This window comes from Callorhinus ursinus, unplaced genomic scaffold (genome assembly GCF_003265705.2).
Source record: "Callorhinus ursinus isolate GAN/ISIS: 27379988/994484 unplaced genomic scaffold, GSC_fseal_2.0 scaffold14, whole genome shotgun sequence".
Lineage (NCBI taxonomy): Eukaryota > Metazoa > Chordata > Mammalia > Carnivora > Otariidae > Callorhinus > Callorhinus ursinus.
Genome location: NW_027397076.1, coordinates 26158789 through 26179383, shown reverse-complemented (window position 1 = coordinate 26179383; position 20595 = coordinate 26158789). Strand labels below are relative to the sequence as shown.

The window sequence follows — 20595 nt, the reverse complement described above, 5'->3', positions numbered from 1 at the left end:
ATGCCCTGAACTATTAGAAGTGTTACGTATTTATGTTTTAAAGAATACACTTAAAATTGTGATGTGAATAATCTACATAAAATAGACTATTATAATTTTATTTATTGTAACTTAATAACCACTGTCTTTATTGAATAGTTATTATGTGCCAGGCACTCTTCCAAGGACTTTACAAATATTAATGCATTCATCTCCTGACAATTCTTGGAAGTAGGTGCTACTAACTGTGTTTTACAAATGAGAAAACAAAAGCAAAAAAGGTTAAATAATCTGCCTGAGGTTACACACTAAGTAAATGTAAGAGTCTAGGCTTGAAACCGGAAGTCTGATTTCAGAGGTGCAGTGTTAGCCAACCATACCCCAATTTATTACCTAGAGACCACGGTATATATAATATCTTTGATCTTCCCTAATTAGACACAGAACATACACGTGAATGCTAATTACTGCCATCTTCAAAAACAGAACTTTCCTGATATTGCCTAAATTAGGCCACTTTACGCAAATTATTCATGCCACATGGCCAGTGGTAGTGCTGGCCTTTGAATTCAGGGACCTAGTCCAGTCTTCTTTCTGTAGTTTGCTGCCTCCTCCAATATATATTTGGTCCAAACCAAATTGCATTGTTTGTTTTTCCAGTTCTCTGTAACTTAGTGCCAGATTTGTCTCCCTAGCTCTCAGCTTTGATCATTTCACCTATCTGTTCAGTAGCCTTCATCGTCTGTTGAATTAAACTCATAAAAAAAAATCCTTTCTGGGCACCTGGGTGGTACAGTGGGTTAAGTACATGACTCTTGGTTTCAGCTCAGGTCATGATCTCAGGGTCATGAGATTGAGCCCTGCATTGGGCTCTGTGCTCTGCACAGAGACTGCTTGGGTTTCTCTCTCCTACTCTCTCCCCCCACTTACCTCCCCACATACAATCTCTTTCTCTAAAAATAAATAAATAAATCTTTTAATAAATCCTTTCCCACAGTATTACTCTTTTTTCCTAGACCTAAACCTAATAAGAATACTTGCTGTCTACAAAAGCACACCCTACACATTCCTAAAACCATGCTTTGGCTCCTACATTTTCCTCAATAGTTCTTATCCCCTGGCATTCCCCACTTACTAGATTGTCAGCTGCTTGTGAACAAGGACTAAGTGCTCATGATTTTATTCATGTAGCATTTGCCATAACATCTTACACGCGAGAGAAAAACAAATATGTCCAGTCAAAAAGTTTGCCATAGCAGAAGTAAAATAACATCGCCTCTGTGGCAGCCTATTTTCCTACCAATGCACACATGCTAAAACATCTTTCCAATCGGGGAGCAAACACTGCCGGATCACAGATAAAGACAGGAGAGCAGGGAAAACGGGCATACAACACGGTCGCTTGTTCAGGATTATCAGTGATCCCAGAATGAAACCAAGATCGTGACAGAATGCAAAAAAAAAAAAAAAAAAAAAAAGCCTTTAAAACAGCTGAAGTTGATGAAAAAGAATTCTGTACATTTGAGCAACTTATTCAAACGTAGTTTATCAACAGCCTTTTCCCCCCTTACATTGTAGACACTTCAACAAACTTGGTTTCCCAGTTCACAGCAGTTTGAAAATAGCAGAGCCAATAGCTTATATTCTTAATATTGTGTGTGTGCGCGCACACACACACACACACCTTTCTATTAAAAGCATATAGGCCCTCAAAAGATAAAAATTCAGGACCATTTGAAATCCAGATATTTCAATAGCCCCTGAATAGAACAATAATACCTATTGCAAACAAGAGGTCTTTAAGAAAACATACTATTTTTTTTTCTCTTTGAATTATATTTACTCTTTAAGGAGTCAGGACTAGGTTTAGCACATTTTTTAAAGACCTTATCAAAAATAATTAGGGGCGCCTGGGTGGCTCAGTTGTTAAGCGTCTGCCTTTGGCTCAGGTCATGATCCCGGGGTCCTGCAATCGAGTCCCACATCGGGCTCCCTGCTCAGCGGAAAGCCTGCTTCTCCCTCTCCCACTCCCTCTGCTTGTGTTCTGTGTCTCTGTCAAATAAATAAAATCTTTTTTTAAAATAAATAAATAAATAAATAAAATCTTAAAAAAAATAATTAGACTAAAAAGGCAGGGTGAGGCAGTTTCAGAAGAAACTTGGAACAAGATATTCCACAGAGTGAAGCTGGTGCTGGAGATGCAGGGGCAGGTGTGGCTCCAGCTGAACTGGTGCACTTGCACGGAGCCAGGCACCAGGTCAGAGAGGACAGTCGTGAGCAACAGGTGGCAAATCAGGCTAGCAGGACACGTGAGGGCGGACTAGTAAGAGGTAGCATGTCATAACAGGCAGGTGGAGCAGGGCTAAAGAGAGTCCAGGAACTGGCGCCATACAGATCCCAGAAAAGGCAGAGGCAGGAAAGTGGGTCAGCAGGAAGCAGGGTCCTACATGCCAGGTGGATTTAGAGGCGACTCCTTTCCTCAGAAACACACACAAAGTAGAGAGACTCAGGCAGGTGTCAGTGACCCCTTATTTCCTGAAGAAAGATAAATGATGATAGATAGATAGATAGATAGATAGTTGATAGATAGGTTGATTGATGATAGATGATAGGTAGATAGACAGATGATAGATTAGATAGATAGATGATAGATGATAGATTAGACAAATGATTGATAGATGATAAAGACATACACACTTATACACATACTTACCTCTATATCTCTCCTTCATAGAGCATGAGCTCTAAATAAATGGTGAATGAATGAATGCTTTAAAGTAACTAGGGTATTAGAATTTAAAGGCAAAAAAAATTATCAAAATGAGTTACCAAAAATACCGCTAATATAACCAAAACAATAACAAAAATAACCGTAGAAGTCAAAGTTGCCATTATTTGGTACAAAAATATTGTACCAAAAAAAAAAAACCTAGAAGATAGAAATAAGTACCCTGAAAAACTTCATAAGTAATAACAAATTCTCTAATGCAAGTGACCCCAAAATAAATATGCCAAAACTACAAATACCCAATTAGTAAGAAGATATAATGAGAAAAATTAGTTCACTGATAATGTCCAAAATATTCTAAAATACCATGAGGTTAAATTTATAGGGCATTTCTGAAGAACACTATAAAATAAGGAAATCTAAAATATGATTAATTTTTTGGTAATGGAAACCTATTATAAAGAACATGGTTCTTTTCAAATTAGATTATTTCAAATTTATAAGAACTGTTTATCTGAAATAATAACTAGGAAATAGGTTAAAATTGAGTAGTAAGAGCGATGGGAGAATTTTTCTTTCAGTTATTAAGATGTTTTCTTATCTGAATAAAGTGTATTACTGATATGAGAAGCAAGAAGTACCTCAGTGAAACAAGTTTTTCTAACACAGACCAAGTTATAAGGCTTTAATATGTTGCTAAGGAAAAAAGTCACAGTGGAAAAAAGATATGTTATTCAATAAATGATGAAAGGAAATTGGCTGCTAAGAAAGAATGTATCATGTTAAATTTACCCACCTCACCATTAGCCAAAATGAATTTTGGAGCAAATAAATTTTAGTATGTGCATGGCCTTATTTCCCTTTAATGACCATAAATAACTTCACTCTTTCAGGATAATCACTCACCCAACTTCTAATGCCCAGTGGATCACACTACTTCAACATAAAACATTAACATTTTTTCCCCACAATTTAAAAGAATTCAAACACGTATCTATGTCCCAGAATCAAAATCTAGAGTTTAGACTACTGGACCACTTTGAGTAACCTTAACTTCCCAGTCCAAAGAAATTAAGTAAAGTAGCGCATAACAAAATCTGTTCTAATTAGGAAGGACTGAATTTCCAAGATAATTGAAGCTTATCGTGTGGAGCGAGCTACCTGGTTCCCTATGCCAGAGTCCTCACGTCTGTATATCAGAAGCAACTCCATTTAACCAGAAAGCTCAGCCTTGCCCCAAACTCTGGGAAGCACTTAGCCCTTATCCAGGGAAATTAATGATATATTCCTTCAATACTTCTGGGTCAGCCTCAATCGAACTTTGCTGCAAATGTGCTGCAGGTCTTGTTTCCTGGTCCTAAAAATTAAGAGTCTGTCTTATTTACCAGATATACTAGTTCTAGTTTTTGGTCTTATTTGATTTTCTCAAATGATATTTATTTGATTTTCTCAATGTCCTTTTTTGCACACTGAATTCAATCTATACTAAACAGAACTTATTGTCTAATTTTTAAATGACATTTCATATAATCTAGCAAAGTTGACATTATTATAATATGGAATAGTTTGTACTTCAGCTCTCATGCTTTTCATAATATAACAAAGTAGGTGATTATACACCAAGAAGAATGCCATTGTGTGAACTTTTAAAGGAAAAAAATCACAATTTAAGAGATGTTTATGGTTAATTCCAATAAAGAATTCTTTATAAAAGAAAAAATACATGGGGACAGGTGATTCATTCTAGCATTTTTTGCTACATGTTTGCTTTCACTTTAAATGTACGAAGTGAAGATTTGGATGTGATATTAACTCTTAGGGATATTGTGAAAAAATAGTTAATATATTTAAATAATTTTTAATTTTAAATGATAATTTGAAATGTCTCACAGTAGGTATGCAATAAATAAAAGTGTTTGTCATCACTTCTTTATTATCAGATGGGAATTGAATTATGGTTTTATTTCTTCTTGACATCGTATTCTAGAATCCATGTTTTAAAGTAGGACTTTACTCAAGAAAAGGAGTTGTGTTGGGTGCCTGGGTGGCTCAGATGGTTAAGCATCTGCCTTCGGCTCAGGTCATGATCCCAGAGTCCTGGGATCGAGTCCCGCATCGGGCTCCCTGCTCCTTGGGAGCCTGTTTCTCCCTCTGCTTCTCTCTCTCTCTCTCCCTCTGTCTCTCATGAATAAATAAATAAATAAAATCTTTAAAAAAAAGGAGTTGTGTTATGTAAAGTTACCAATGCTATTCATAATTTAAATGCTATTTATTTTTAACTAATGTAAAATCATTTATGTGTATTTGGGGAGATAAATACCCAAGATCTAGTCTTATTTGAAGTAAAAAAAAAATTATACTGGAGATTTCATTGATCTTCCCCTTTCCCTTAGTAAATTAAATTTAGAGATGGGTTTTTAATTAGTTACTAGCTTTTGTCTTACAAGGGTTTCTATCAATTACTGGGCATCTAGTAAGTGTTAGGTCCGGGAGTCTCAACCTTGACTGTGCATTAAAATCACCTGGTGTTTTCCAAACTTCCCAGATGATCTAATGTGCAGCTAATATGAAAAAGCCCTGTGCTGGACACATTGAATTCCAGCAACAACTCTATTATCATTTAGAGAAATATTCTACTTCAGTTGGGCTGCAGTGGGTCATGGGAATCCAAATTTTAACAAGCTCCCCTAGGGATTCTGATGCAACTGATACTAAGACCGCTTCTTAAAATAAACCTTGAGTCCTGGTTATTTCAATAAGCACCTTATATGGTCTACTGTCTTCATTTCAAAGGCCTTTTAAAATGGGGCTACCCAGTATATAACATTAAAGATAGCTTTTTTTAAGATGAAGATTTACTGGATTAAAAAATGTTTTACAAAATTAAGTTCTTTTAAGGTAAATTAAAATATAAGTTTATTAATATAAAGCCAAGACTTTATGAAGAAGAAAGGTAAAAGATAGAAAGAGGGGGTTAAGTTAAGGGTTACAGTTTTCCATGCTGAGTTCCATACTGTTGTAACTACTTTCAGGTACCCAAGAAACTCAACCAGCAGGGTTCAGGAGATGAATAGATAGCAACAAAGATCAGCTTCTGGAGAGTGTCCTAGGGAGTGGCTGGGTGTAAGGTAAACACATATCCTGAGGCTCTCACTCTAATGGGGCCAATTAGGTGAAATAGTGACTCTTGTTGACATAGATGCCAGGAACGTCAAGGGTGGCCAGGTTGACAGGAGCTGGGTGACCAGGAACAAGCAACCCACCAATACTTTCAAAATGAACAGCCGATAAACAGGCATAGTCTCTTATAAACATAGCATGAGTGCCTGAACTCAAATTCTCTAATTTAGTTTTGACGGTCAGATTTAACAATTAATTAGTTAGACTTAGTATCTGAGGCTTAGCAGTTTCATGTACAAAAAGAGAAGTTTGGCTATAAAGTGTTGTTTTGAGTAAGGGAGTTCCTGGTCCCATAGTTTCTGGGAACTTCTACCAAAACAAAGGTCAGAGAACCCTTTCCAAAGATAGTAAATGTTCATTATATCTTGTATTGATCTAGACACATGTCTTTTTGGGCAAAGCATGAATAAACAAGCAAATCTCAAGGAGAAATAAAAATAGAAATAAATCTCTAATAAGGAAAAATGCCACTTCATCTCAGAAAAGACCAGGGGGGTTTTGATAATTATCATTCTTGTGAATTCCCTCAGCAAAGATGACATAGTACCTGTTCTCTACCATGTCGTTTTCCAAGTACTGATGACTCCACAGTTCCTGACCTAGAGAGTGGGTCATATGAACAAATAAGCATTATAGGGCAATGTGATAAGTGCTTGGTTCTGAATAATTATAGAAGCAGATATTGTAATCAATATGAGATATGTGGAAAGAGACAGTTGTGAGAAATGGGCATAGTCTGCTGATCCATACTCTACAAATAGTTTCCTTGTGAGTTCCTCACAGTCATCAACTGAGAGGCAGGAACATATGAGACAACCCAAGTGCTTGCAAGCTTCCTGTGACTGTGTTTTTCACCAAATTTTATACCCAAGGAAGCATACTATAAAAAAATGTGCTTTACCTTAAAGCATTTTGTGTTTTTCCAGTAATGCTAAGCATTTAAAATAATTGCAAATATGCCTTGATTTTCAAAACATTGGATTTTTTAGAGAGTTGATTTTGATAGAAGTCTGGTTGTCAGTTCTGAACACAGAATTCTGATTTCACAACCCTACACTTCCTGTTCTAGGCTTTTCCTTTCCTCCCCTCTCCTTCCTTCCCTGCCTCTCCCCCTCTCTCCCCTCCACTCTTTCCATTATTTGCCTTTTCTCTAGATAGACTATTAAAAGCCCCAGAGCCCCTAGAAAAGTCTTGCTGCCCACTTCTAAAGGTAGAGCTAAATTACTGTACCCTCAGGAAATCTCACACTAATCTTATAAGATCTTATAAGATCGTGCTTCATTTTTTCCTGTGGCTGAGGTTATTGCTAAGATAATGTATTTATAAAACTCTTTAAGTAACACACCACTGCCAAAAATAGTATTATAGTATTAGCATATGTCCAAAAGCTGATTTTAATCATCACTTTAATCTTCAAAAGATAACCTATTCCATTGAGAAGACTGGGATTTTCTTCAAAGTCGGAAAAAAAATAAGCTTTTTGGTGAATTGAAATGGATAAGATTAAAGAAAAAAAATCTGCTATGGGAGTTTTAGAAAGCTATATAAAATACCAAACCCTCAAAGAAGTAAAAATAAAGTTGGAAACATAAGAAGTCTAGCTATCTTAGAATCATATATAGAACATGAAAGAATTAATATCTTGAAATTACTTAGTTCTTTAAAAAAATAGCATATGTTCTTAGTGCTATCACATTATATAACATAATACAAAAATCTGAAAGACTAAACCTATCTGAATAAAATGGCAAAAGAATATAAAAACAATCAAATACACTTATTACACTTCTATTAGTTTTAAGCATAGCAACCACAAAAAAAAAAAATCACTACCTTTTGGCAACTTCAAATACAAACATTTCTGAGAACAGCGCAACAGATTGGTAAAGAGCAAAGTAACCCTTGATTCTTGCATTCTTTCTTCGTGATGTGATGTTTCTAACTAACCTCAAACAAAAACTGACACACAAGTAAAGAGTTTGTGGTTACATGGAAAAGACATACCATTGTGCACAGTCCAACTTCATTTTAATTTTTTAAATTTTTTAAAGATTTTATTTATTTATTTGACAGAGAGAGCACAAGCAGAGGGAGAGAGAGGGAGAAGCAGGCTCCCTGCTGAGCAAAGAGCCTGATGTGGGACTCGATCCCAGGATCGTGGGATCATGACCCGAGCCGAAGGCAGATGCTTAACCGACTGAGCCACCCAGGCGCCCCCCAACTTCATTTTACTACAAAACAAATGTTATACTCAACTCCAGCCACGCCTTTTATTATTCATTATTATACCCTTTAATCCTCAAAGAGCTGGAGTTTCCCAATCGTGAGCAAAAATTAGCCAGGTTGACCTTATTTCACAAAGAGATACAACAATCATTCTCTGTTCCCTAGGATCCGTTCGTGTTTCCAGTCACAGCGATGAGGTGACCCCACTCAATAGCGGGCACATCCACACCTCGCAATTGGAGTGGGGGGAGAAAAGATTTTCTGTAAGCAGTTTATAACTCAGGATCTATTGGATCCACTCTGGTCAGGTGTGTGGAAAGAGGCAAGTTAGGAAAGGAAGTATTGGTACAGATTTACTGCCACCAGTTACTGAACCTCAGACGGTAAGTCTTGGTAGAGAGAACAAATTGATTTTTCTCTTTTCATTGTCAGAGGTCAAGCTAAAGTTTCGCTCTGTGAGAGTGGGTAATGGAACAAGTGGCAAACTGCATGAATGACTCGGTGACATACTGGAGGGCGCTGGGGTTATACTGTCTTCTGGATACAGACAGAATGTTCAACAAAAAACCGTATCAGAAGAGTTGGTAAAACCTTAAGTTGCCGCAACAGCTGAGAGAAGAGAATGGTTCTATTGAAAGGAAATTAATGAACGAGTGTCAAAATGGCCAGTTGGTGTCAATTCCTAGAGGATTTGGAAGTGAGAAGTGGAGTTGAGGAAACCATGTTAATAGAGCCCTTGTTTGTATGAAAAGAACATCAAACTTTACCAAATATCCATCACAGGAGTCATGCTTGTCACAGTCCGCATTAGTCTGCATTGAGTAGAAAAGAATGTATTACGGGGCTATGTGGGCGTCTTATTTTTTTGATCTCTGGCAGCATATGATCATCTGTTTTCTTGGAAACAAATTTAGAAAGAAATTCTACCCTCAGCGATGTAATTCTTGGACCAAATGTGTCCATTATTTTAGAGAGAAAAGAAAAGACTCTTTCAAGCCCAAACTGTTATTTCTAAGTGATTTTTAAAATATTTGGAACTAATATATTTTAAGTTTTAGCTTTTATCTGGAGCAACCCCACTCAAAACTTAATTTTCTCTGTTCTGTCAATAAATGAATAGTAATAAAAAACATTTTTTCCTGATTACTAAATCTGACTAAAGCATAATTAATAAATAGAAAATTTGAAGTATGTTCCCTCTCTATTTTAGGAGGACATTATGTTAAGAAGACTTCTTAATAAAGGCTTTCTTTATAAATGGCTTATGTGAAATAATCTCTTAAACTTCAGTGTAATTCACATAATAAACCAAATGTACCAAAACAAGCACTGTGAAGGCAAATATATAGATCTTTCTAAGTTTAATATAAAATTTTGCACAGAATAAAGGCTTATTAAGGAAGAGGTAGAAAAAGAGAATGAGAATAAAGGGAAATTTAAAAAACATTTAGTGTGGGAGTTTATGGGAACTCTGAAGTTTTTGTTTAATATTTCTGTAAATCTAAAAGTGTTAATTAAAAAAAATTTGAAAGGATATATTTATCCTTTATTTAAAATATATAATAAATATGAAACAGAAGTGGTAAAATAAACTTGGATGTATTGCTAAATAGTTAATCATATCAATGTTTGTAACTTATTTTAGTAAGTGATAGATTCTCTGCAGCAGGTCCACAAACCACATGTGAATATAGAATTTGGTGTGGGACTGTACATAGATAAAATAGCAACTTCCAAAAAGAAGCAAAGAGCAAGGAATGGACAGAGGCAAATAGAAATGAGATGATACTATCAAACTTTTGTTAGTTAGGTAAACAATGAAAAATCATGAAGCAATAGCAATTCTAGTTGAAAGCACATACATAGTTATTGTGAAGGCAGATATAATAGACATTTGCTATTGTTTCAGAATATTCAATCTTACCATAGAGTATAAGAGGCGAAAGAAGAAGAATAGATGAAGTTAAATATAAAAGCAAATGGCTTGGAAAACAAATTAGACATGGATCAAGTAGGGGTAGCCTGTGCTTGTCAACATAGGAAGGGATGGTGGGCCAGTTAAGCATCAATAGCCAAATATGCCTGAGACATCAAGCATTCAGGAGGTCTTACGTTGAGCATTTATTCGGGGAATCCAGTTTGGCCCACACAGATGAAAGCCATGGTTGCTCAGCAGATTATATGTGAGCTATAGCTTCTGACTAGGGACAAACAGGATCCATGTGTTAGTTCCAGGCACCTTCCATTTGTTGCAATCTCTTGCTCTCCCTCAATTATAGTCTTTGTCATTACCGTAAGTGGGCAGACCGAAGGAGGAGAAAGGCAGGACATAGCACAGTGTAATTCAGGACTTGAATATTATGGTCTTTCCACCCTACTTTTACCCCATCCTGAGTGTGCAAAACTACTCCATCTTTTTCCCTGTGCTTCTTACTGTATGTTTTTGAATAATGAAAGAGACATTGGGTTTTGAGGATTTTAACTCAAGCATCAGGTATATGACCTCAGTGACAGGCTGCCTGTAAATGGCTGTGTACATGGAAAATACAATTGCATCATTATTTCCCAATGTGACAGAACACAGATCTGAATCTCAGCCATCAGCTATCAACACTGCCTCTTTTGGTCACTCTACTAGAAAATAAGGAAGTTACCCTGCAGGCTGCCAAATAAACACTCAAAGGTCCTCTAAGTTAGTTTGCCCCTAGATTTTTTTTTTTTCCACTGAGGACTATTCTTCTATTGGTCACTGTAAGGAGGCTCAGAATAAGAACTTCTTTTTGAGTGTATCAATCACTGATTTAAGAACCAGGATTGGTTTATAAGTATGTGATCTTGAGCAAGTAGATGAATTTCTCTTTGCGTTCTCCCTCTTTAAAATGAAGTAATTATATAACAGGCTTAGTAAAACATTGAGAAGACGTAATGAGATCATTCATTTAAAGCAGTTCAACACGGGGCCTGCCACTTTTTTTCCCCGGAGTTGAATAATGGCCATGACTTTACAAAATAAAATGTAAAACTACACTCTACTTTTAGAGTAGGGTCTACACTCTCAAAGTACAACTTCTTGATCATTATATTGTCAAAGAGTATAAATCTCATGGCAGTTTATACTTAAATACAAGAAAAGGAAAAATTAATTTACATGGTTTAATAAAACACGTATACTTTTACTGTAAAATTCCATAGCAAAGTCTTTTCCAATCACAACATCTAGCCTAGATCATGAAATCAAGGAAGATAAAATTTAACATACTTTTATATGTGACTAGTGACACATCGACCATGTCTTTTTCTGTGCTGTAAAAGTTCCCGATAATATACAATTTAAACATATTCTAACTTTTGGTGTGCTTTTATCACTATCTTAAAGACTAACATGTATTATCGGGAGGCAAAAATGTCTGAGCTTCTCAAAAAGTATGAAATGTGTGTGTATGGCTGATTAAACAACTTTTTTTTTCTAAACCGGTAGAAAAACTTTCTGGAATAAATGTGTTTGTACAGTGGTGACTATTTGTCACAGGAGGCTCTGACATCGGCATTAAAGCACCAACTATTTTGGACAATATGTCATAACCAGCCAGTTGGAGGACAGTAACAAAATACTTGGCTAACTATTCTACACTAGAGACATCTGTTTAGCTTAGCAAAGCTAGTAACACCAGACCCTACTAGAACTTGGATCATCTAAATAGCACAATTCATTTAGTTTTTAAAAGATGTAAACAACACTGAAAAATTACTCCATGTCTCTTAGACATTTTAAACAGTAGTTAGTTGTATGTAGTGTCATGAAAAAGGTCATGTAATATTTTAAGTACAAAAGGTAACATACGTAATATTGTATTAGATTTATATTTTTAAAATAATGTAATACCTTTACATTATGCAATATTACACTTTATGAAATTTTTGGATGTATTGAAAACAAAGAAAGCAGAGTGTGATTTATGAAGGTGATACGTAGTTGGATGATTTTTTTTCTTTTCTTCAATCAAAAGTTAAATAATATAATACTGATTTGTATTGAGTTTTACTATGTGCCAGACACTGTATATTAAGTGTTTCATTGACATTGTTTTAATCTTTAACACAACCTTAAATAAGGTGATATTATTTCCACTTACGGACTAGTTAGTTGAGACATAGAAAAGTTATATAATTTGCCCAAGGTCGAATATTAGCAAGTGGCAGAGCTGGGGCCTAGAACTTGAATCTAAAGGAAAACCCCATATTTCTAATCACTGTAAATTTCCTAAAGAAGAAAAAGTCTACTTTATATATCCTTCACTCTGTTTGTTGCCTCATTTATGGATAGATATTTGTAGGCATCTATTGTCTTTTTCTGGGATGTATGGTGACCAACTCGTTCTGATTTGCATGGGATTTTCCAGTTTTAGTGCTGAAATTCAGGGCCCCTGGGTTCCCATCCTAAGCAAACCTACACGAGTCGGTGACCCAGCTGGTGACCCACCAGGAAGCATTACTTAACCTGGAAAGATTCTAATGGTTCCTGAATCTTGCTCCCAAATTCATAAATCTGAATGAAAAATAATGGCGGGTACCAACTTATGAAGAAAACTTCATTTTTGTAAACACCAAGAAATGAGTGTTTCGCAGGTAGAGGAACATTCATTGTCTCTTTCCCTGGAAATTATGGCCTAGAAAATAAGAAATGAGCAGTAGGCTTTTAACAGTAACTTTTGCAGTCAGTGCATGAAGTGAACACAAGTTTTGTGAAAGTTGTGTTCTAGTCCCAAATGGAAGGGAATCAGGGCCGGCTGAAAGCAGAGAGCACACAATATATTTGTTAAAAGATCTGAAGAGCGGCCTGTCTGGTCCCTCTTTGGCCTGGCTTACACCCGTGCCTTAGCTGTTTTAAAAGGGCAGCCAGCTCCCTAGGAGCCATTTCCCCGCATCGCCTCTCACTGCCGCCCCCTCTGGAGACTGCGCAGGACCTGCCTTTAAAAAAAATCTTCCCTGTTCCTCTGCGTGGTGCAGAGGAACCCTTCTGCCCCTCCCCCGCGTTCTCTCAAGTGACTCGAATGTTCTGTCAGTCTAAGTGCAAAACTATTTTTACCACAGTGTTGGGGAATCTCTGGGCACAAACTGTCTGCAGATTAGGTAAATTACAGGTGCTGGGGTTCATGTTACTCATCGGGCCGCCACAAGTTTAAAGCAATAATCTGCCTCTTCTGAATTTTCCCTTTTGGTCAGCGGACCTTTCCTTCACGCTCTATTCTCTTGGCTCTATTCTCTAGGCCGCTCAGGGGCCTTGCTAGTTGACTCTTCTTCCACAGGCAGGCTGGACCAGGTTCTGTTCATCCTGCGTCTCTCCTTTCCCGCCCCCTCCCCCCTTTTCTTCTGTCATTTTTTCTCTCTTCTTTCTCTTTTCACGGCTGCTTCTGTCTGGCTCTCAGCCCTCCTTCCTCAGCTATAACTGAAACGGCTTTCTTTGAATCCAGCTATGCAACAATATAGCCAAATTCCTCAGATACGACCCACACAAATCTCTTCACCAGTTTCTGACAAACTGTCACCGGTGACCATTTCTTCCTTGAACTTCCTCCTTCTGTGACCACCATCCCAACCCACAGGTTTGCTAAAAATCTTCAGCATGCTCCCTGGAAATATCAACCCCACATTCAGGGACTTCCATCCCCAAACCATCCTTTCTCAAGCTTCCAGTTCATGATAGACTGGTCATTGAATGCTAGCTTCGAACCACACTCTTTCCTCCAAAGTTCCTAGTTCCGTTACTCATTTGTGTGATTTTTTAAATTAGCATCTGTCCCCCAGGTAACTGGAGATTTGTTGAGGGCATAAATACATGAAACACTGTTACTGGAGTCACTCGGTTCAATATTTTCACTTCCACTATACCATTAACATCAATCAGTCCTTAAATTCCTCTTAAATATCTGTCTCACAAAATCTAGGTATTTCCATTAATTCACTCCAGCTATTTCAATCAGAGGCCTTATGAACTGAGTAGGGGAAGGGGGGAAAATAACATTTGTTGAGTGCGTATTCCTTATCATGGACTCAACAATTAATTATTTCATTTTAGGCGAAGGACATGCCTGTGATGGATGTGTTACATATGCCAGTTGATCTCTTATAAAAATGAAGCTCAGAATATATAATTAAGAATGGTTAGAGGGGCGCCTGGGTGGCTCAGTCAGAAGTCACCCGCCTTCGGCTCAGGTTCTGATACCAGGGTCCTGAGATGGAGCCCTGCTCAGGGGGAGTCTGCTTCTCCCTCACCCTCTGCGGCTACCCGTCCTGTCCTCAGCTCGTGCTCTCTCTCTCAAATAAATAAATAAATAAAATCTTTAAAAAAAAAAGATTTAAAAAGAACGGCTAGAACTTGGATTCTGTCTCACGCCAAAGTTGTTTTTCTACTGCTTACATCACCTTCCCAAAGGCTCATAGCTGCAATCCACCATTGACTGAGGAGCGATAATCCTTTCCCTCCTACTCCTTTTCACAGAGAAGAACTGGATACGGTCAGGCTTTTGTGGAGATGATGGGAAGAAAATGCATTTGCAAATAACTAAGCATGAAGTAAGAATAACAAGGCGGTAAACTGTTTGAAAACTCTCAATTTTATCTCTAACCTAGTTTCAGATTTTGTTATGAATGAACTCTAGGCCCCTGAAGTGAAAAATTGATCCTTAATATTATTATTCTCTCATTGCTAATAAATCGTCCATAATTTTTAAAAATGCATTTGCACTATTTAAAGTTTGGAGGATTTCGGTTTACACAAACCTGTTTGGACCACTTGTCAAGGTCTGTGTCTCCCAAGTTCTGCTGAGAAATAATGCAATTACAGGCCTCTCATATTCTGTAAACAGTCTGAGTTCCAAGAGTTCACCAGTTAGTTGTTTGGAATCACTGCGTATTTTCCCATTATCTAATGTAGTAATGGGTGGTTATTTCCCAAGCTGGCATTTCCTTTTCCTCTCCTCCCACCTGCACCCCCAGCCCCCAAAACAATAACAAAAGAAGGGAAAGCATACTTCAACCAAGGTGAACAACAACACTAAATTTTATTGGCCCGAGTTCTAGAGAATGTTGGGAAAGGGATTTTATAATTTAATAAGGAACAACAATTCTGTAGTAAAGTTTGAATTCACAAAGAAATGCCACCCCTGTTTGGGAGGTTAATATTGATCAGCACCTCAAAGCTTTTTCTACTTTCTAGAATCTTTTCTTTCTACACTTTTAACTCGCTGTTTCTCCAGTGACAACACTTGAGTGAGGGAAAAATAAAAAGGAACGTGCTCATTTTCACAATCTTTAGCAGGTTCATGATGCATAGACTCTCTAGCGTCTATCTCTCTTAAAATTGATAATGAGTCTAAGAATGGTACCACCTTAATGTTCCTTCTATTTTCCAAGCAACAAAATTCCCTAGAAGTGCTATTTTTCTTATCTCATTTTCTGCCTACACCTAATTCCATCAGTGAAAGTACTTTTATAGAATATGCAACATTTCTGAAGTGATTTTAAAAACTTAATCTTCATCACTACCTTTGAGTGTATGACATCTTTAATCACTCTATCATAAGGATAAAAAAAAGTGAGAATTTGAGATATTAGAGTTGATGGAGGCTTCACAAGCTAAAATGGCTGTAACCTAAGCCTTCCACACCCCAAATTGAGGGCTATTTCTCACATTTTTAATCTCTTCATCGTTTTCACTCACCCTTCTAGATTCAAACTCCATGAGAAAAGGGATCATTTTTTACTGTTTTATCCTTATCCCCAAGGATAAGGCACTTAGTAGGTACCCCCAAAATCCTGAATAAAAAAATTTCAGTTATTGTTATCTTAATTACCTTAGCAATAATGTGATATACTTTTACTGGTTAAAAATGACTTTTCAAATTGCCTACACATTATAAGATGCATCATGCAGTGTGGTTAAGAGCAAAGGATAATTTTCCATAATGGATGTTAGAGTATACCCTGAGTTGTTGGGGCCTCCAATCTGCTGTCTTAACTGCTGATATTAGCAACCAGCCCTGACAAAAATAGGAGAAAATGTCACAAAAGAGGTAATGGCTTCGTATTATTCTTCCCTGTGTTTCCTACTTTTCCAAAAACATAAAAATGGTTCTCAAACTTGAGAGGAAATTATTCAGCTGCACAATAACAAAAACATAAAAACAGCCCAAAATGTCAGAACATAACACCTGAAATCTTGTCTCAGTAAGAAAAGGCTATGAAGAATTATCTTCTGGAATGAGTGACTTGACTCAAAAATGTAGCTAGTTCCTATATTGACCATTGATCCCTTATACTGTCCTCACTGTATTCATCTAAAAAATGAAATCATAGTGAACACAGCCTATAATTATCCCTACTTGGGGGTAGAATAGGAAGACCTTATGTCTACTTTTTCAGGAACTGACTATAGAGGCGAAAACCAAGGTTGACTGTCATCACAAAGGCCATTTATAAGTGAAGGGTGTCCTTCCAGAGCTTGGGAGGGAAAAGGAAAGGAAAGGGAAAAGAGAAAGGAAAAAGAAAAGAACGCAATAATAAAAGAGGGTGGGAAAAACCCCTCTCCAACAGCTATGCTTTATTTCCCTCATACGAAATGGTCTTAGCCCTATCCATAGCCTTGTGCTTTAAGTGCTAACTAATGTTCATCAAGCAGCTTATATAAGGCTATGTGATTCACATGCATGACACCATTTGAGTCAACCCTCGATAAAATTCTATAAGACAACTGCTTGTATCTTGGAACAATCCAGAGCTAGTACTTGTCTATGTGCACATAAATAGAAATTAACTTAGCTAGGACTTGAAGGGAGTTCTTTTGAATCTAGAAATGCTGTCCTTCATCCCTATATTGTACTGCATTCCTGACCACCATGCTGTGTGTGTTGGACCATGGCGGGCGGCGATTAAAATTTGTATTCCTTCCTTTTGCCTTGGTTGCCTCCTTTCTCACCTGAATCCTATGAAACAAGTTTTTTTTTTTTTTTGAGTCAATGTATATCAAGAATGCAAACAAACAAGCCATGAGCACAGTGTGCAGAGTAGGAGACAAAACGGAGGCACCTTGGGAGGGGGGTGCAGAGAATTTTGAAATATCAAGTAGCTACGGTGTGAGTCTTGTTTCCACTAAAACTATTTTTAAAAGAGAAGTGATTCCATGTATTGCAACCCCATCCTCTGTCCCACCCCTTACCTCATTGGTATGACTGCTCCGCCATGGAGGGGTACAGAATTCAGATCTTGATTGCCACCCCCCCAAAAAAGATAGCCAGAGAAGGAATCTGAGCGCCCTCCAGCCACCCCTCCAGCTCCCAAATCATCTTACAGCCTTAGTAAAAGAGAGGAAAGAGATTTACCTGCTGCTACTGAGGCTGAAGCCTGAAAGTCATGTATAACCTTTGAAGGACTGTAATGGTTTTAATCACAGGAATAGCATCTTTTTGACAGGCGGGACAGAGAAAAGAGCTGAACCACTCTGCAAATATTAACCAGGCTATTTTGGAGCAATGGCTATTGCCTCTGAAATCTTTCATCATGGGTCTATACTTAGAATTCAGATGAGCCTGGGGGAGGGGAATGGAGCAGTGTAAATCCCCAGTTGTTTTGACGTTGTCCGGTAAACAGGTTAGCATCTAAACTGTCATAAATGGAAGCATTCGGTGTTTTATTTATATTGTAGGATTCTCTCGGAGTTATTTGTTTTAACCTGTTCTGCATACAGATTGTCCCATTGTCCTGGAGGTGATACTTCTCAGTTTTCTTTCAAACTAGCTATTCTGGAGAGCACTGTCTGTGATCACATTGGGAGACTGATGCTCCATGACAGCTAAAAGTTGGATTGAGTTTCAGGAGCTACTATATATAAAGCTGGGGCGACTTATGTCACCGCACTAATTAAATGCCATCTGGGTGGTTCCTCTGGGTTTTTGAGCCCATCACCCAGTTCAGACCAAGTCAGAGGCCTAGGAGGAGAACATGATGATGGACCTTTTTGAAACTGGCTCCTATTTCTTCTACTTGGATGGGGAAAATGTTACTCTGCAGCCATTAGAAGTGGCAGAGGGCTCTCCTTTGTACCCAGGGAGTGATGGTACCTTGTCCCCCTGCCAGGACCAAATGCCCCCGGAAGCTGGCAGCGACAGCAGCGGAGAGGAGCACGTCCTGGCGCCCCCAGGCCTGCAGCCCCCCCACTGCCCAGGACAATGTCTGATCTGGGCTTGCAAGACCTGCAAGAGAAAATCTGCCCCCACTGACCGGCGGAAAGCTGCCACTCTGCGCGAGCGGAGGCGCCTAAAGAAAATCAACGAGGCCTTCGAGGCACTGAAGCGGCGGACTGTGGCCAACCCCAACCAGAGGCTGCCCAAGGTGGAGATTCTGCGGAGCGCCATCAGCTACATTGAGCGGCTGCAGGACCTGCTCCATCAGCTGGATCAGCAGGAAAAAATGCAGGAGCTAGGGGTGGACCCCTTTAGCTACAGACCCAAGCAAGAGAATGTAAGCCCAGATGCTGCAGGGGCAGGGGAATGCTCCGGCTGATTAGACGCTTTCCTTGGGGCCTTAACCTCCAGCTGCTCCGTCTCCCTTCCCCTTCCCCTTCCTCGCCCGCCCCTCCCGCCCCTTCTCCAGTGAACCCCCGGTGACCCGTGAACTTGGGGTGCCTGCAGTAGGCAGGAAATTCGTCCCCGGCCTGAGGAAGTAGGGGAGACACCTCCACAGAGCCTCCCCACTCCCTGCCCGGAACCGATGTTTCTTTCCTAATCTTCTGCGGCCTCGGTTTTTCTCCAGCTTGAGGGTGCGGATTTCCTGAGCACCTGCAGCTCCCAGTGGCCAAGCGTTTCGGATCATTCCAGGGGGCTCGTGATAACTGCCAAGGAAGGTAAAGTAAAAGAAAGGGCACCGGGCTGTGCTGGAGAATATCCCGGGAAAGGGCCTGGGGTGAAAGGGTAGAAAGGGCTCGGAGCGGCGGCGGGGGCGAGCGCGCGGGGACCGGGGTCCTCCCGCGCTGCCTCAGCGGCCTGGCGCGGGGCCCGGCCTGCCTTGTTCTTCCTTCGTCGGGGGTGCTATACTTGTGTGTTTTTCTTTTTCTGCGCTCAGGAGGGGCGAGCATCGATTCGTCAGCCTCGAGTAGCCTTCGATGCCTTTCTTCCATCGTGGACAGTATTTCCTCCGAGGAACGCAAACTGCCCTGCGGGGAAGAGGTGGTGGAGAAGTAACTCGCAGCCCGAGCTTGGGATGTTCTCCGCGCCGCTGGAGGACCCCTCCCTCCCTCCTTCTCCTAATCCTGTAGCTTGGGTCACATTACATTAATATTTAGGAACCCAGGCCCAGGAGTTTATGAGAGGGAAGGAGACCGGTTCACAAGGAAACGTCTCAGAAACTGTTGTGCACGCTCAGATGAAAAAGCCTTTCGGCTTTGGGCTTTTGCTGTTGGAACCGCGAGTGGCTTAGCTCTAGCAGCCTGACTTTGTGTTTGTGTGGCTAGCTGTGTAACCTCTTACTTTTATTCCGGTGATCCTTTTGTGCCATGTTCAAGAGAAGTTCATTCCTGTCCGAAGCGAAGTGGGAACGTTGCATCGAAATGTTAGTGGTATTGAATGTATTTTTGTAAATATCCTTAGTACTTTCATTTTTTATGTAAACCCAAGAAATATATTTTAAATGTGGAGTGATGGATTGCATATAAAATGTGCGAGGATCCTGATATTGTAATATTAAAAAAATAAGTTTCTTTATGAACAAAGTTGGTCCCAATTTGATTCAACTGAAAAAAATATGTTTGGGAGCAGGTGCACATAAATAAAGAGAAGTCATATTTTAACTTAGACGCCACACAAGCCCATTTGTTTGGGTGTGTTCTTAAAGGCTGACTGAAAGGGAAGAAATTGGGTTGTTTTCCTGTGTCTGAATTAAACTGTTCACTTTTCTATCTCATACAGACCTCACACTTGTGGTTAAAAGTGAAGAATATCCAGGAGGAATCTTCCCTCTTCCCCTTTATCACCATCTTTTTTATGTTTCAACTGTCCTATACCTGGAGCTCTGGGTGAGATTTACTTACCCAGAGTTAAGAACTGAATTTTCAACCCAGTAAAATCTCATTGTTGCAAGAGATAGCCACACAAAAACTTGGATTTGCCTAAAAAGCTCTTCAGCTAATTTACCCCAATTACTTTGCCTCTGACTTTCCAGGCCCGGGCCCTTCACGAGAAAGCCTTCCTCTGGAGGACCCAGGGGCTGCACTGGCCTCCCAGCCAGGTCGCTGGCCCCTCCCTAGTTTTCTTGAACTAGACTGGTTAGAAGACTGGAATACCATCCAGGCCTCGTGTGGCTGGGGTTTGTTTTGCAAATAGAAAGATAAAAGAAGGGAACAATCTGTTTCTTGAGGTGGGGTAAGGCTTCAAGAGAGGGAAGGGTTAAATGGCTGAGGGCAAAAGACAACAACAACACACATGAAACCTCTT

The 20595-nt window shown here is 39.1% G+C and overlaps 1 protein-coding gene across 1 annotated transcript; it reads left to right on the top strand.

The window, feature by feature from the left end:
* Positions 1-18109: 18109 nt before the first annotated feature.
* MYF6 (myogenic factor 6) lies at positions 18110-19347 on the top strand. The gene is made up of 3 exons (XM_025881172.1): positions 18110-18628; positions 18920-19010; positions 19229-19347. The coding sequence occupies exons 1-3, from the start codon at positions 18110-18112 to the stop codon at positions 19345-19347; spliced, it is 729 nt and encodes a 242-aa protein (XP_025736957.1).
* Positions 19348-20595: the final 1248 nt, after the last annotated feature.